General features: G+C 31.6%; 1 protein-coding gene across 5 annotated transcripts in view; it reads left to right on the top strand.

Annotated features, from left to right (window-relative positions):
• Positions 1–17719, top strand: part of LOC128989775 (serine/threonine-protein phosphatase 2B catalytic subunit 2-like) — a 141578-nt gene that overhangs the window by 79290 nt on the left and 44569 nt on the right. For all 5 annotated transcript variants that reach the window (XM_054411854.1, XM_054411847.1, XM_054411838.1 and 2 more), the window contains exons 3-4: positions 4274–4398; positions 8322–8433. In XM_054411854.1, coding sequence (XP_054267829.1) covers positions 4274–4398; positions 8322–8433 — 237 coding nt within the window. The remainder of the gene's footprint in view (positions 1–4273; positions 4399–8321; positions 8434–17719) is intronic.

Here is a 17719-nt window from a genome sequence, read left to right as displayed (position 1 = left end):
CGCATTACCGTCACCCCACTGTTTGTTTAGCATCATACACACGACCTGGACAATCCATGAATCGTTAATTTGCAGCCTAATGCTTTGTTTTTGTACCCAAATTTTTAAATTTTTTTCACTAATTTTTTTTGTTTTTGTTAACATTTAGTTTTTGGAATATCACGGCTGTAGCTAACCACCTGACTATGCAAGTTTTTTACTGCTTTATAAATAGTTGTTTCAAATAAGTTTGTGTTAAAGGAAATTTTGTTAGATTAACACCTAGTGTTAATAAATTTGGTTCAATGAGAAGCGGTGCTAAATATATGAAGTATATCTAAATATTAATGATATTTTTAAATATATGAAGACTAAAAATGGTAGTTTTGATTTAGTTTTAAAAATCATCTATCAATTGAAGAAATATACTAATTTTATACTGATCGCAAGATATTCTGCGCAATATAGAATAAAATAGAAAAATGTATTACAAATGAATACGGCAGTTTTGTTACATAGCGGACATACAACAATGATCATACGTCTGCTGGGTTTGCATAATGTCCATTCAATATTAATTGTCCCATATAATCAACATATGGAGCACTAAAACAAAATAAAACCACACTTCTTTAGGCAACACATATACATGTATATATACACATACACATGTATGCATACATGAATATACATGTATGTACTTTAAACACACAAAAACATATTATCATCTGCGCATTATAATAGAAGAAGAAGATCAGACAAAAGTATCTCAATGTTGTAAATATTCTATTTTTTATTTGTTCTAATTTGAAATTTATTAAATCAGAAACTATTAGTCGTGCATTGGTTATTTTAAAATTATTGCCAGGTATTTATTATTGGATAAGGTTCATGGGTATTTATAATAAAATACTACTACCTACCTAAAACGGTTTATTCACAAACACTCTCACAATCTATTTACACCAACAAAACTAAAATGGAAATAACATTAAATCTTGTAAATTGGCCAAAACTAATCTCAACTGTAGCTCATTAAGTATCTCATTTGTATCGACAATGTTTGTAGCTACGGAAGACGGTTCATCGATGAATGTATAGAAAAGGAAACCACATTGGCCAATGGCCAGTGTTAAACAAGAAACTCTGATGTATGGGTCTGGATCTTGCGATTGTATTGTGCCAACTATCTGCGGACATTCGACTAGACAAACATTGTTGTTTCTACTTGCGACAACACCAGGTTGACTTTGATTAAAGTTGGAAACATACCTGTTGTATGTACCTGATGTGTGTTACCTATAATATTGTTTTAAAATGTGGGTTTTCTTTGTGAATCTGTGTTTCTGCGTGTTTCTGTTGAGGTAATATAAAAACTTGAATTGATAAGGATAAATTTGGCACAAATATATTTCACCCCTATATTGAGGTCTGTTTTGTCCCCAAAATACCCTTGGGTCCTATGAACATGGACAGATTTGAGGTTGACCTCTGACAAGGAATACAAAATCGCTATGTTTACATTTACTTGTAATCATTGTGTACTACTATGACATAGATAATTAATATTAATTGATTTTTCATTGGGTTGGTGGCTCAATTTGTAGCACAACATGTAAACCAAGGAAGATATGTCATAAGTTAATGACCTGGTGGGGCAACTTAAAGCTAACCACCTGTACAGTGTACTGTGTACCTGTGTTTACCTACCTGTACAGTTCTTTCTTTTATTGTACCGACTTACCCCTTGCATTTCTTGAAACATCCCATGCTAAGGCCCGACCCCCATGTGGACTAGAAAACTTAAAGGTTGAAAGACCCCGGTAAGCTTTTGAACTAAAACAATTAATTTGACAATCAAACTACACAAATCCCATCTTGGGAGTTAGGGTAGGATATCTTGCTTTCCTCTTACTTATTCTCTGTGTTCTAAGATTCAGCAAGCTTCACTTCTTTCATTTAGTCTCCTATAACCTCTTCAGTTACAAACATAGTCTAGCCAGTGTGTCACATGATTGTTGTAAGGCTAAGTAAGCTTCACTTCAACATCAATTACCAGACATTGTTCCCTCGGCTAGGTGATCGTGTGACTCGTGTCGCGTGACTCGGTTGTTATCAAAGTGTTGCTTTATCAGCTCGCATGTTGCATGTTTCTCTCCCCCCTTTCTGCCCACTCTCACGTAAATCTTAACCACCTTTAATGCCCTAATGGCCGACAACTTTTATTGATAACCCTTTTATAACTGCAGGCCTGCAAATTATAGGCTAACTCCACCATTTTAGATTGCGGATGATAAAGTGTATTTGACTTGGCCCGATTGCAAATGGTCGGATAATGAGTTTGGCTGTTTCTTTGGCCTTTCGTGCTTTCCCTTTGCCATTGGCATTAGGATAATTAGAACGGTGGTAACTTTGTTTTGGGCTTTGCACATTTTTGTACTGGTTGCGGAATAAAATGTTAGTGTACGATTTTCATTTCTTTAAATGTTTTCTATATTAAAAGTTAGTTTTAACAGTTTTTACTGTTATTCTAAGTTAAATTTTGAGTATTATTCAATGGGTTGGAAGTACTGTGAAAATCAAATCAAAGAAATAAAACCAAGAAACATCTTGGGGTGATTTACAGGGAAATAATTATTCATATGACTAAGACAATGACAATTTTATAACAGATTGCAACAACACTAATAATATGTATGTGTACAGTCCGGCGTTACATGTTTACCAGTGGTTACAACACGCTACTAAACAGCATGCTATATAATGAAACTGTGTAGTTTCCAGTAGCGTATTCCCAACATAGCAATACAAAACTTAATAATATTTTTCCTATAGTTACCTGACAAAGTGGGCTTCCTTGCACTGATTTTAGAACACCAAGTACCTAATTAATTGCTGCATTTACTTTTGCCGCTCTCATTTTATTTTGATGCACTAATTTTTTTTTTGCCGCACTCCAGTAGGCTATTCCAACCAAACAACACAAAACAGTGTGCTTTTATTAGGCACGTAATACTTGTACGCTTGAAAATAAGTTGGCAACACTTGAACATACTATGATCAACTCGTGCAGCGTTTCCCATTTTGTTCAACTCTTTGATTTAACCTAACCTAAAAACGTGTTGTATAGTATTTATAAGACTATTATTTATATGCTTTATAGAAACTGTAGAAAAAATATAATGTGTAACACGAGTGCAAATTGCCTTTGATGCACTAAAGAAACTTTCCATACTTGCCTGAGGCTCATGCGTAAACATTTCTCCCATGTGCAGTAAAGTGCCACTTTGCACACTAGTTACACAAATAACTATTGTCAAGTGATAAGCAAAATCTTTTTAAATGGGGTTCAGATTATTGAGGGCTTATTGTCTGGTGAGGCACCAGGAGAAGCACCTTTTGCCGAAAATATTAAGTAAATAATAACCCCACTGCAGCAAACCTGCAGACTAAGTGAATTTCTATTTACCAGGCTGGATTTCCACTAAAATATTCCCTTTATATTGTCCTATTTAGATAACATTAATTTTAATTAGTACTTAAGGTTTGCTGCTACAGGGAAGCCCATGAGGTGTGTTTATATTGAAATGTTGATAGTATGAAATAAAGAAAATGGTCAAATTTGATTAAAATATATCCATAAACAAGCAAACTACAACAGTTATTTATTCTCCATAAGAATGACATGGGAATTTATAGTAAGGTTATACACTTTTTTAAATTTTTTTGAAAACTGTTATGCTTAAAACAACGCTTTTAATATACTAAATTATTTATTTTTTAAGGTCTACAATATGATTTGGTAAACAATGGGGCCTCTTTTTGTTTTCAGGGCCAAAAATGGGCCAATTTCTACTTCATTAAACCTCCATAAACCCTTGTTCCCATAGTCCTATCTAGGTGGTTCACAAACTCGTTCCAATAAATGTAGGTTTACACGTTTGTACAAAATTTTATGAAAATCTGATTAATTTAGCTCGAGTTATTGCGCTAACAGACAAACACACACAGACACATATATATATGAATTAGAACAGAGGGGTTTTTTGGCCTTTGGGGACCTCCAAACGAAAAAGAAAACCGGTCCCATGTCTAAGTGTTATGAGACCTATGGTAATAGCTTATTCCCTGTTTGGGAAATATAAAATATTCTCGCCTTTCTAAATTAGTGTTACTAATAATTAAACAGGGTTTGCTGACCATGTCTACAAGTTTTCTCTACAAGACTTGACTGCAGTAGTGTTGTAAATATCTTCCAGAGACATGTTAATCATTGTTGGTTTGTTTGTTGCAGTGTGTGGTGATATCCATGGACAGTTCTATGACCTGATGAAGCTGTTTGAGGTCGGAGGTCCACCGGCCAGTACCAAGTACCTCTTCCTGGGAGACTACGTAGATAGAGGATACTTTAGTATAGAGGTCAGTACACATTATGATCATCAATACTAATAATCAATTATTTGACATATACAGTAGACTCCCTCTTATCTGGACTTCTCGTGACCGAGGCAAGTCCGGATAACGGGTTTTCCGGTTAAACCAATGTCTCTATAAACTCGTTTAAACTGACCGTTTAAATGCATACTGTATACAGTATTTATCTTTAATTTAGGAGAGCATCGTATTTAGAAACGTGATCACTGGTCTCAAATCTTTCCCACTAGAACAGTCGTTTCAGTACCGCCCACTTTCTGCCGATCTAGTCTGGTTAAACCGATGTGCAGATGAAAATTTTCCAGTTAAAGAGATGTCATTTCCGCCGAGTGTAGTCCGGTTAAACCGATGTCCAGATAATAGGGAGTCTACCGAGTCTATCAATTCAGGTCTGAAAGAATCTAGGCGTTTGGATAGTAAACTGTTCAGCTTTGAGGATGTTGGTCCGTGTAGTAGATCGTCTTTCTGTCACAAGCTGTAAGTAGGCCTACATTGTTAACAGATGGAGTTAAATTAAAAATATTTATGTAAAACATACAAAATGGCAAATAATGGTTTAAAAGCAATTTTGGAAATAACATTATTCTTTATTTTGACACATAGAACCATTTCCTGGAGTTTGGCTGTTAACTTACAGGACATTCTGTATGAATGTGCCCGTTAGCACCATAACTTGAGTTAAAATCATCAGATTTTCATGAAATTTGGTACAAACCTGTAAGTCTACATTTATTTAAAGGATTTTGCAAACCAGCATGATCAGGAACGTAGTGTTATGGGGTAAAAATTGGTTTTTCTCACATTTGACCCCCTAAACATACAATTTTTTAATTTTTTTCCAAATTATCTTGTAGAGCTAAAAAAAAACAAATATATTTAGTTCATTGAAGCACGTTGTTGTACACTAACTGTAAGGTTATATAAAATTGAATTTTTGAATTGGCTGCAACAGGGTGTTTTTTTTTTTTACTACATAATGTTATTTCTTTTATTTTTCTGTGTTTTAGAAACAGTTAAGTTTTAGTTACATAAATATATTAACCTAGTAGAAAGTTTCAAAAATAGACGCTCATGAATATTGATTTGAAAGACCTGGTTAAGTTAAGACTGATGAATAAAGGGAACCCTGTTAAAAGATGTGCAAGACTTATGGCCGGTGACAACGAACAAGCTGCTAATAATACAACGGCCACTCGGTCAGTTTCATTACCACTGCACATTTGTTACTTGTCTATTCAAACAGTGTCTTAGGCTTGACACGTCTCAGTGAAAGTGTTTAGTACTTAACTCGGCTGTTACTGCCAGCCTTCCATCTTGAGAATATACTGCAACATTTTTAAATTTAGATATGCCAACTCAGAGAACCTCTCTTGAAATAATGAGTTAAAAACTAGAATGGGTATATTTAGATGGTTTTCATGTATTGTGACTTTTTGTTTCAAGAAATATATTTTTTTTTATAAAGACAGTTGACTAGGCTCACTTAAAACGTTAGGTGCCATGCGGTCTGATTGCGCCGGCATGGGTAGGTCGGACAGACCGACTTGCTGACCCGGTCGTGCTGGCACCCAGGGTTGTGAAGTGTCTCTCCTGATTGCCAATAGAGGACACCCGAACTTCTTGCGGTAATCTGACAAACTAAATCGACAAAGTACATCCGTTGCCTCACAGATAGTGTTACTGCAGCTTTCTGAGGTCCTCGCAGCTTTCTGTAGATAATTAATAGACTTGCCCTAAAAAATTTGGAAACGTAAACACAGAGATGACGGGAATAATAAAAGGCTGTTACGAGGAACAACGGGAAATGATGCTACTACCAACTACCCAGGGTTTATTACCCTAAAAAAAAACTGAAAAATAACCTGGGTCAATCGGGTCGGGACTGTGTTTTTCAATAGATTTTTTCCCAAAAGATTTCAGTGCCGACCCAATCAATCCAAATTTTTCTGAGGTTTGGGAGAAAGAACTTTTCTCATATTTTAGTTTTGCATATATAAAGTGTTTTAAAATACTACACAAGGCTAGTTAAAAATTTTATAAACTTTATTATAAATCTTATTTGTATACATTTAACAACAATTTCTAGAGGTTGTATATCAAATTTAACTTAGTAAAGAGAACCTCAATTAAAAATAAAATTAAAAAGTACATTACTTGACACATTTCCCAGATGAACCAACTTAAAAAGAAATTCATCCTCGTCTCATGACTTATTTGACTTGTGGCCTAATTACGATTTAGGTTGGCTGCAATAAGAAATTAAATCCAAATGTTCTTTAAATTATAGTTTATAATGTTAGTCTTCTATAAAATGAAGCAAGGCACGAGGCTTATTCAAAATGTAACCACAACCAATATTGTGTCAACTACCAACTTATTGTTATCTGAAATTAACTTGAGTGGTTTTATCAAGCAATACTAACATAAGTAGTATCTATCAGTTGTGGAAGGTTGGCAGCAGATTATATTTGAAGTGCATTAGATTATACTGCACAGATTGTACAGTTAACCAACCACTCAAAACTTATAGGAGTCAAAATTGTATAATCCGAGCTCTATAGTCTGAATGATCAAATCTTAGTAATGCATGCACTTTAAAATGTATATCTATACTTAAGTTTTTAAGAATTAAAAAAAAAATATACAAAAAAGTTAACGTTTGCTTAGTCCCCAAAGGGATCTCATATGGTTATGGGCTTTATAAAATATTCCTCAATGGAGTGTAGGTCTATTTCCTTCAGCCGTGTTATGACTCTTGACTAGGAATTATTTATCTGTTTAACTGCTCGGTGTAAGAAGTTAAACATCGGTAGCACAAGCTCCATGTTACAGTGAACTGAGCACTGTGACTACTGTGAGTTGAAGCTAATTGGTGATAAAACACTACTTAACTACTAACACTACTTAAGTGATAAAACACTCAAATTAACTTAAGAATTTCTTACGAAGTAGTTATGTGTGCAACTAGTGAGCAAAGTGGATTTTTATGAGAGTTAAATGTATATGCACTGCGATGACAGGTTAATTAATGTAATTGCCAACTTCAATAGCCTATTCTGCAAATAAAAATAATCACTATGTTTAAAATCTAAAATTAGTAATTACTTTGTTTTCAACCCAAATGTTGTTTTTCTATTATTATTTATAACATTTTATATGGGGAAATTAAGTTATTCTTTAAACAGCTTCTTTCCTGATGATTATCATTATTTCAAATCCAATGCATGTCGTTGTTCGTATGTGTTTCCTTTATGTTTCCGTTACCATACCGAATCTTTATAAATGAAATAAAATAGGTCACTGTTAAACCCTCCTTCTGATGAAAATAAAACTTTGGGAATTCGTTGTATACACCCCCAGGAAGGTTTCTGCCCCATTCCCATTCTTGAACTCCCTTGGGGCTAGTGGCTCTGGAGTTTCCCATGTTTGCCTTAAATATATATTCATATTTAAAAAGAATCAAAGAATATTGATAGCTGTTTCAAATAGGCTAACCCAACAAGGTTCAATGATGTTAAATAGCATTAAAAGTGACAAGGTTCAACAATAGAGTGCAGCACTATTACTATTTTTTTGTTCTCCCCGTTGCAAACCTTGTTCTCCCCGTTGCAAACCACGGGTACAGCAGCTAGTGTTACAATGAACTTTGCCTAATTTTTTTTTTTCAGTTGTCATCCAGAGTGGGGAAAATTAGTGACCACAGAAATTGTTAAAATACTAGTGCACAAATTGCCACTTTGCTTGACAACTGTAGACAAAGAATATTATTGTCCTGTAGTAATAACAACTTAATTTACTGCATTCAAACTTATTCCCACTTGGTCAATCACTATTATAAATTCTCTCATTATAATTCTTCTTCTGGTTTTTATATGTAAATGTTAATATTTGTATTTTTTTTGTTCCAGTGTGTGTTGTACCTATGGGCACTAAAGCTGTGTCACCCAACCACGTTATTCCTGTTACGAGGAAACCACGAGTGTAGACATCTTACGGAATATTTTACGTTTAAACAAGAATGTAAGTATTGCTTATTTATTTGTAAACATTTGTTAATAAATTAGTAGTTTTCTCTTATTTTTGCAACGAGGATACATCATCTTCATCAATTGTTCTTTCTCAAGGATGTTATTCTGTTAAGTCATAAATAAACATAAATAAGACACAATACATTATTTCATCAAATGTTTTAAAAAGGGGTAAATAATTAAAATAATAACTAAAAATAAACATTTCTCTAAGTTTTTTCTTCGAGTTTGTTAAAATCTCATGTCAATTTTGTCGGGTTCAGAGGTTCATTTATCAACCAAAAAGAAGGAAGATGAACACGTTTCACTTGGAATATAGAAGGAATTAAACTATCTATTGGAAATTTTAGGTACTTGAGTTGGTTTTAGTACAAAATTGTTATAAGAAGATAAATTTATGCTTTTCAAACAGTTATTATTGTTATGGCATAAATGCCCTATCATTATAATGTTTATGTTATAATATCAATTTATCCCACAGACGTCATAATTTTCATTATTAAATTCAACCAATTATCAATTAGTTGAGATGGGAATGCCACCTTGGTGCATATTTTAACCAAAATATGAGTTAAAGACGAATTTAGAATGTTGTGATATGATCTTAGAGCACTTAAATTACAACCTTTTGCATGACTTTTAAGGGATTCAAAAGTAAAAAATATTATTTTTCTGATAACTTTGTTATCTCAATTAATAAAAATGTGCTCCTGATATATATGCTGGGATAATTTTGGACATACAGTATTACCTGTAGGAATCGTGGATGGATGATACAGCATTAGAGGAATGGAGGGAAAGCGAAATAGAGAAGGAGGGTGAGAAATAAAGAGGGATGATGGAGAAGGTGCTACATCACTGACACTCTTAATCTCTACTCGGATAATTACAGTAAATAACTGACCCTCAAACATCCAACCATCAGTTTGGGTAATGCTTGACAGTGTATGTTTGTGCAAAGATTAATCTTGATATACATCATAAAGTGTATTTGCATGAATGTATCTGTCTTACGTTGTCAGATATTATTTTAAAACATCTGCACATGCTGCTGGTTCACTTTTTTGGAGTGGATTGTAACAAACGTATAGAATAGGTGATTGAAGGGGGAGGACTAACAATGAAAGGGTGTGTAAGTGTTGGTCATACTCCTTGATCCTATGCTAGCAAAAATTACCACCGGGACACCCTATTTTTAGTTAATATCCTATAGTTTATGGATATTATTCCTCCTTTCAACTCAAAATACATGGATAGTTGCTAAAAAATGGGAGTTTAAAATATGAATATACTAGTTGTTTGTTCTTTAGTGTGTATTCTTGTTAACACCATCAAGAGGTCTCTTGGTAAGGCCTAATCCTGCAACCTGGGACCAATTTACTTTTTTCTTTGATGTCCCCTGAGGCCAAATCATCGTCTATTTAGATTCATACGGATATACTGTATATATGTATGTGTAGTCCTTTGGCTTAATAACTTGACTGAAAATTATCCGATGAAGATAACATAAAAAAATGATTAAATCTGAATTTATTTTAACGAGTTTGTGAACCAGCGTGATCGTAGATGGGAACAAGGTTTAATGGGGTTTTCCCATTTTTAACCTCAACACTTAAAATTTGGCATTTTCTATCTATATGATTTTGTAGAGTTAAAAGAATCAAAAAATAATCCAGCACATTCTTTTTAAGTGTCGTTGTAGGCTCTTTAGTTACAGAAAAACAAACTAAATTTAAAATGTTTATATTTTTGTTAGGGAGAATATGAAGAAGTAAACTGTTGTAGTTTGTAGCTTCAGCTTCATTATGGATACATGGATACAGGGTGTTCAAAAAAAGGTAGGGACTTAGTTTACATAGTGTTCCTACCAAAACACAGAGTTCCTTGAGTCAAAATCAAAATAAAATAAAGAATACAACTTTTCCTAAAATCGCTTTGATTACTAGATATTCGCCATTTTGTAGTTTTTTTATATTTAAAACATTAAAATAGCAGCCCTTTTGAAATTTTAAATTGGATCAAGGTAATTTTTCTTAACACAGGTCTCTTCTAACTTAACATGCATACAAAGTATCATAAAGATTGGTTGGAAAATCCAAAGGTTAAAAATGTTTATGTAATAATACAAAATGGCAGGTTATATCTGGTTTTCGAAGTGATTTTGTAAAAAGTTGTATTCATGACTTTCTCTTTATTTCGACCCAAGGAATTACTACGTAAATTATGCCCCAACCTTCTTTGAATACCATATAGGCCTAAAATATATAAAATTTGCCCAATTTATTTATTCTGTACCGTACTATAAACATTTTTCATAAGAAACACTTTGTCCTTTCTTGCAGCAGTGTGCTTGTTAAATCTAGTGCTATTTAAATAGGGAATAAATTTGACAAGTTTAAGGAAATTATGAAAATTATAAAAATGTAAATTTGTTTAGTCTGCAGGTTTCCTGCAACAGGTATATTTCAGCAAAAATAATATGAAACTCGTTTATTTGTACTCACACAATAATCAGGGGTTTATTATTGTTGAAATATTAAAATTAACCTAGTTTCACAAATGTCTGTTAGATTTAACATTAGTTAACCTAGAAGGAGTTTTGTTTTGTAAATATTTGTTGAGTAAACCCAACAAACAACATTTGGTGAGAGAAAACAAGCGAAATGTTTATTGCAGTTCATGTTGAATGATGATCAGGATAAGCTTTTTGTTTTAAAAGTGTCTTTTCAACACTTGTTAAACAACAAGTAAGAAGTGTGAAAGTAATCATTTAGTTTGTTACAAAGTTCAGTTGAAAATAACAACTTGTACTTATGTTTCTAGGGTTAAAACTGTTATTTTTAGTTTTAGTTAAAAATCATATTTTATCTTATAATATTAAACTTGTAGATGTGTATTTTGGGGCAATAATAAGGTTTGTATAGAATAAAATAAATTCAACGTGTATAAATTTATTGAAGTGTTTTAAAACATTATTTCTTTCCCAATTATAATTTTGTCTTAAAACATCTTAAATCTACCAAAAAGAAATTAAATTTTGACAATGAAAATAGAAAAGAAAAATCAATGCATATTAACAGTATACAATTTCAAATAAGAATTCTCTGATGAAAAAATTTAAAGCAACTTAATATTTTACAAGTTGTAACTTTACTGAAAGTATTTAATAATTATGAATCTTAATTTAAAGCCCTACTATGAATTATGTTTTAAAAGTGCAGTCTGAAAATAAAGATATTAGTGTTATTTATGTTATTAAATTCTTATTCTTAATGATATTTAATATTCACTTAAAACGTTTCAAGTTTTTATTGTAAATAATATTTGAAAATCATATTAAATTATTAAGTTTTCAAGATATCTATTGTATAACTATTTTTACCTTTGAATTTTCAATCCATTCAGATTTTATATTTTATTTCTGGTTTTAAAAGGATTCCACGCCCAAAGCTTAAAAGTAGATTGGCGTTTTTTATGTTATAATATATTAGTTTTTAAAGGCTGTGACCATGTCAAGTCTGTGTAGAAATGCATCAGTCCTATATTTTTGTAAATTATTCAATGGTTTTAATTTCTATTAATTAACAATGTTTGAATTTTTAAAATTTTTAATATATATTTTATTTTTTAAATTCCATTACAGTATTTTGAATTAATTTTTTAAGCCTATAAATTATGTTTAGCAATTAATTTTTTATAAATTTTTATTTATTTATTTTTTGGGCCTACATTCAATTATGTACTTAACCTTATAGTTTGTGTCCAGTTTGTTTAAAGAAAATCCACCTAAAATGGTTAAATAAGTAATTATATTAATCTGTTTGGTAAAATTGTCATTTGCAAGTATAGTTTCGAGGATGAAAATAAACCAAGATTGTTTCAAACAGTTTTTGGCCGGCAGTCAGTTTTATTGTTGTGCCGTGAGGTCCAAAAACAACACCACAAAACATACAAAGAGCTCCTCCACCATCAACAGTTCCCTTGACCGTTGAGGCAGTGATATATTTTAATACTATCTGTCAGCAATTCAGGTTGTCCTGCCTAAAATAACTGGGAGCTACAGCAATTCAGGTTGTCCTGCCTAAAATAACTGGGAGCTAGTGTTTCATTTGCATTTGAAAATTAATTTTCACATACGGTTACAATTGGATTTTTCAATTCATTAATTGTCATGTAAGATTTAATTTACACAATTTTTTACATAATTTTTAAAAATACAAATATTCCTAGGTGGTTTCAATTTTTTGTATGCAAAAATTTTTTCTCATTTGTTTCTAAAATATTTTTAAGTAAAAAACTTAAATTGAATTATAAGAATTTTTTAATACACTACAGTTATTTATTGTGTTTACCAAATATCAATCAAATTATTTCTTTTAAATTTCTTTACCACTGTTTTGTGTGTTTTTATTCGGTGTGCAATTTGTAAAATATAAAATACTTTGAATAATTTTTTGAGTTTAACTTAAAAAAATGTTTATTTGGTGTAAAAAAGACCTTAAAACATCATTTCAAAAGTTAGATTTATCTAATATTATCATGGATAATTTATCGATATTTAAATAAATAAATCTGCCAAGTTTGATCATAATATATCCATAAACTTTTAAGTTAAAAACTAAATACGTAACCACGATGTAGATTTTTTTCTGTAGCCAGTGATCAACCTAGCATTCTGTGAAACCCAGAAATTATCTGTTTTAGATGTTTGAATTAAGTAAGACAAATTTCCTACTATATGCTATTTATTATCAATTAAATTACCTAATCAATAATTCAAAAAAAAAAATTAATATGGTCCTTTATTTAATTTTTAAATTAATTTATTATTTTAACTGTATTGTAAGTGGAGTTTTTTCCTATGAAGATAATCCTAACAATCTATGTACGGTAACGTAATTCCTAAGATGAGAAATGCATTGCAAAAATTGAGTTTACTTATAACTTTAAGATAGGCGACCAAATTTTATTGTATTAAACCACCACAACACCACCTCTTTTAAAAAGGCAAACATTTTTATCTGGGATAGTGAGTCATTGGAAGGAGAATTGCCCCTTTTGGGCCGCTTGATCCTCTATCTGAAATCCTAAAGGGCAGTAACAGAGCTTTTAGTGGAAACTATTGAGATCGTGCGGTTTGGATAAGCTTACTGACCTCAAAATTGGTCTTAGAGCCTTCTTCCATGAAAAATATATTTTGCTGTTTTTAACATGGTTTATTTTGTAAACTATTTTGGAGCTCACTTATTGTCTTACCTCATGGAATTCACCATGCAGGGTGTTCCGTAATATTTCAACTTTAGTTTGATTCATTTTACTCTATGTCAAAATTTATTGAAAAGCTTAAACTGTTTTCAAGCAAATTTTCAGTATCCAAGACACTGTCTGACACTATCTGAAAAAACACCACAATATATGGGGAGGAAACTGTACAATACACTACCCAGCGAGTTAAAGGAAATAATAATGGAAAACAGCTTTAGAAAAAAGTTAAAGGATTTTTTGATTTAAAAAATGTATTATTCAGTTGACACATTTTTAAATGATAAGTTTTAGAAAACCAACTTGTAAAGGGATAATGGTGTAACTACTTAATTATGATAACTTTACTGCATTGACAATGTCATCTATTCTGTTCTAGCTTTGCTAGTTGTTAAAGAATGTACTTTCATGACAATAAAGATCTTCTTATTCTTATTCTGTAAGTTCTAATTGTTCTTGATGGTTTAACCTGTTAAACCCCATAGAAGTTTCCAAAGTTTCAGTGTCCAAACAAAGTTTCTTTTGATAGAAAAATGTTCTATTACTCTAAGAATCACTTAAACGATGATGATCTTCTACACATAAACTATTAAGTTTGATTTGATAGGTAAATAAATAATTAAATCTAAGGTACAAAAAAATCACTATGAATATTATAATAATATAAGTTACGTACACAAATCAAATGGATCTTTAATGTATAATTTGAGGTTTGATTTGTACCACCCCCACCCCTCCTTTAACTGTAGTAGGGTTGTGTGTGTCTTGATTTTATAAATTTGGGTATTGCAACAATAATAATAGGTTATATATTAATTTTTTTTTTTAATTTTCAACCAGTTACTATTTAATTAAAGGGTTCCCAATTTGGTATCAAGAAAGCTTTCCCCTACATGTCAATAATCAATAAAATAACACCATTTATTTTTATAAGATACATTTAATTAGAACTGCTGTTTTAAAAATTATGTTATCTCCTAATATTTTAACAGATACAAATTAATATTTAAGTAAAAGAATTTACGGAGAAGCTAAATTTAATTTAGTACATTTTCTTTACGTATTTTTAGCGAATTTCCCATATAGGGAATAAGCTATTACTGTAGTACTCATGGTATGACCTGGACGCGGGACCGATTTTTTTTTTCGTTTTGAGGTCCCTAGAGGCCAAAAACAGAATCCGTTCAAATTCATATATATTAAATAAAAAAGAATATAAAATACCCCCGCCGCAGCAAACCTGCAGACTAAGCGAATTTCCATTTGCCTGATTGGATTTACACTAAAATGTCTCCTTAAAAATATCACATTTATTCCTTATTTAAATAGAATCAGTTTAACACATACTTAGGTTTGCTGCAACAGGGAGGGTAAAAGTGTTTTTTTATGTAAATTGTAATAGTTAGTAAGAAATAAAAACATTTTCCAAATTTGGGCAAAAAATATTAATAAACAAGCAAACTACAACAGTTTACTTATTCTCCATAAGAATAACATAGGAATTTTAAATTTACAATTTTTTGGAATTTTCTCCGTAACCATTAGGCGCATTATAACGTTTCAATATACTAAATTATTTGTTTTTTTAAGCTCTACAAAATAGTCTAATAAGAAATTGCAAAATTTTATGTTTTTTGGGTCAAAAATGGGAAAAACACATTTTTACCCCATAAAAGCCCCCATAAACCCCCGTTCCCATGGTCCGATCATGCTGGTTCGCGAACTCGTTCGAATAAACGTAGGTTTACACGTTTGTACCAAATTTCATCAAAATCGGATCATTTTTGCTCGAGTTATCGCGCTAACGGACACATATATAAATATATATATATATATATATATATATATATATATATATATATATATGAATTTGAACGGATGGTGTTTTTGGCCTCTAGGGACCTCAAAACGAAAAAAAAAATCGGTCCCGGGTCCAGGTCTTACCATGAGTACTACGGTAATAGCTTATTCCCTATATGGGAAATTCGCTAAAAAGGGTACTCATGTTATTTTACATATTATTTATTATTTATATATTTATATATATATATGTGTCCGTTAGCACGATAACTCGAGCAAAAATGATCCGATTTTGATAAAATTTGGTACAAACGTGTAAACCTACGTTTATTTGAACGAGTTCGCGATCCAGCATGATCGGACCATGGGAACGGGGGTTTATGGGGGGTTTTATGGGGTAAAAATAGGTTTTTCCCATTTTTGACCCAAAAAACATAAAATTTAGCAATTTCTTTCCAAACCATTTTGTAGAGCTCAAAAAAACAAATAATTTAGTATATTGAAGCGTTATTATGCGCCTAATGGTTACGGAGAAAATTCCAAAAAACTGTAAATTTAAAATTCCCATGTTATTCTTATGGAGAATAAGTAAACTGTTGTAGTTTGCTTGTTTATGAACATATTTTGATCAAATTTGGAAAATGTTTTTATTTCTTACTAACTATTAACATTTTACAAAAAAAAAAAAAGAACAGTTTTACCCTCCCTGATGCAGCAAACCTAAGTACTTGTTATACTAATTCTATTTAAATAGGAAATAAATGTTATATTTTTAAGTAGACATTTTAGTGTAAATCCAATTAGGCAAATGGAAATTCGCTTAGTCTGCAGGTTTGCTGCGGCGGGGGTATTTAATGATGGATTGGTTACAATAAATAGCTATGCAAATGTAAAGAGAAAGCATAACTGAAAGTCATTTCACCTTAATTGCCAGGTATAAACTACAGCTCTCAATTAGATTAGTAATATAGATTAACTCGCTAGGCATGCCGTCAAGTTATTATGGCCTTCCTTCCTATCAACTTGTGCTCTGTATTATATTGTTTAACATTTTTTTGTATTCATTTTTCTTCTTGTGCCGTAGGATTTTGCTAGTGACATGAGATTATATAAATGGGCCATAGAGTCTGGTGCAAAGTTTCATTAAGTACATGTTATGCTTAATTTAGGAGGTGGGTTGTATATGAACATTAGAAACCTCAAAACATTTGTATATGCAAAGATGTTTTTAAATTCAAATCGATGTATGACAATGTACTGCTTTTTGTAAGTGTATTTTCTGTGACACCCTTGGATAAAGACTGTAGAGAGTAAAAACTGGCTAATCATGATTTTGTTTTTCAAATTGGAAAATAACTCAAACTTTCACATTATTATCGTTACAATACCCAAACTGATGAACAAGACACACAGAAACCTACTATAATTAAAAGGAGTGGGGTGGGAATCAGACCTCTCATGGTGTACAAATTATAAATTAAAGATCCATTTGATTTGTGTACGTAACTTATATTATTACAATATTCTGATATCTTTTATTCATTTAGATTGTAGATTTAATTATTTATTACCTATCAAACTTAACCTTAATTGATGTGTGGAAGAACGTCAGTTAAGTGATTTTTAGAGTATGGAACATTTTACTGTCCCAAGAAACTTTTTTTGGACACTGAAACTTAAAAGAAACGAGTAGCTGTGTCTGTCCAATGCAACTCTACACATTGGAGTATTACTATAATTTAAAATTATATTAAATCCTAAATCTGTTGGTTTATATCCCAATTCACAATAAAATTAGTTTATATAGTGTGCTAAGGGGTTCCTAACCAGCAATTCAAACTGACTTGGTGGTTTATGTCCTCACTGCAGAGAACAATATAGTGTATTTTGCAGCAAGTGCTGAAAATTAGGTTTTGTGGCTCAAGATCACATTACAGAGATCCGAAACGACGCTAGAACTTGACAATATTGCATGAAAGAAAACATCATTGACTTTTAGCGCCAGACTTTATTTATCATTTGACATGCCTATTGACATCAACACATAATCTGATTCATATAAAACAGGTTTTCAGTTATTTTTCATATAGCAAGGATAAAAATATTGTTGCACCTACGGTAATAGTTACTTCCCTATAAGGAAATTCGCTAAAAGAGGATCTGACACCCATACCTACAACTTGAGAAGAGCAAAAAACTACAGCCTTCCTCACAAC

Source organism: Macrosteles quadrilineatus, unplaced genomic scaffold, assembly GCF_028750875.1.
Source record: "Macrosteles quadrilineatus isolate MER2022 unplaced genomic scaffold, UCM_ALF_1.0 Scaffold_1__1_contigs__length_201487025, whole genome shotgun sequence".
Classification (NCBI taxonomy): domain Eukaryota; kingdom Metazoa; phylum Arthropoda; class Insecta; order Hemiptera; family Cicadellidae; genus Macrosteles; species Macrosteles quadrilineatus.
This window is presented reverse-complemented; position numbering and strand designations above follow the sequence as displayed.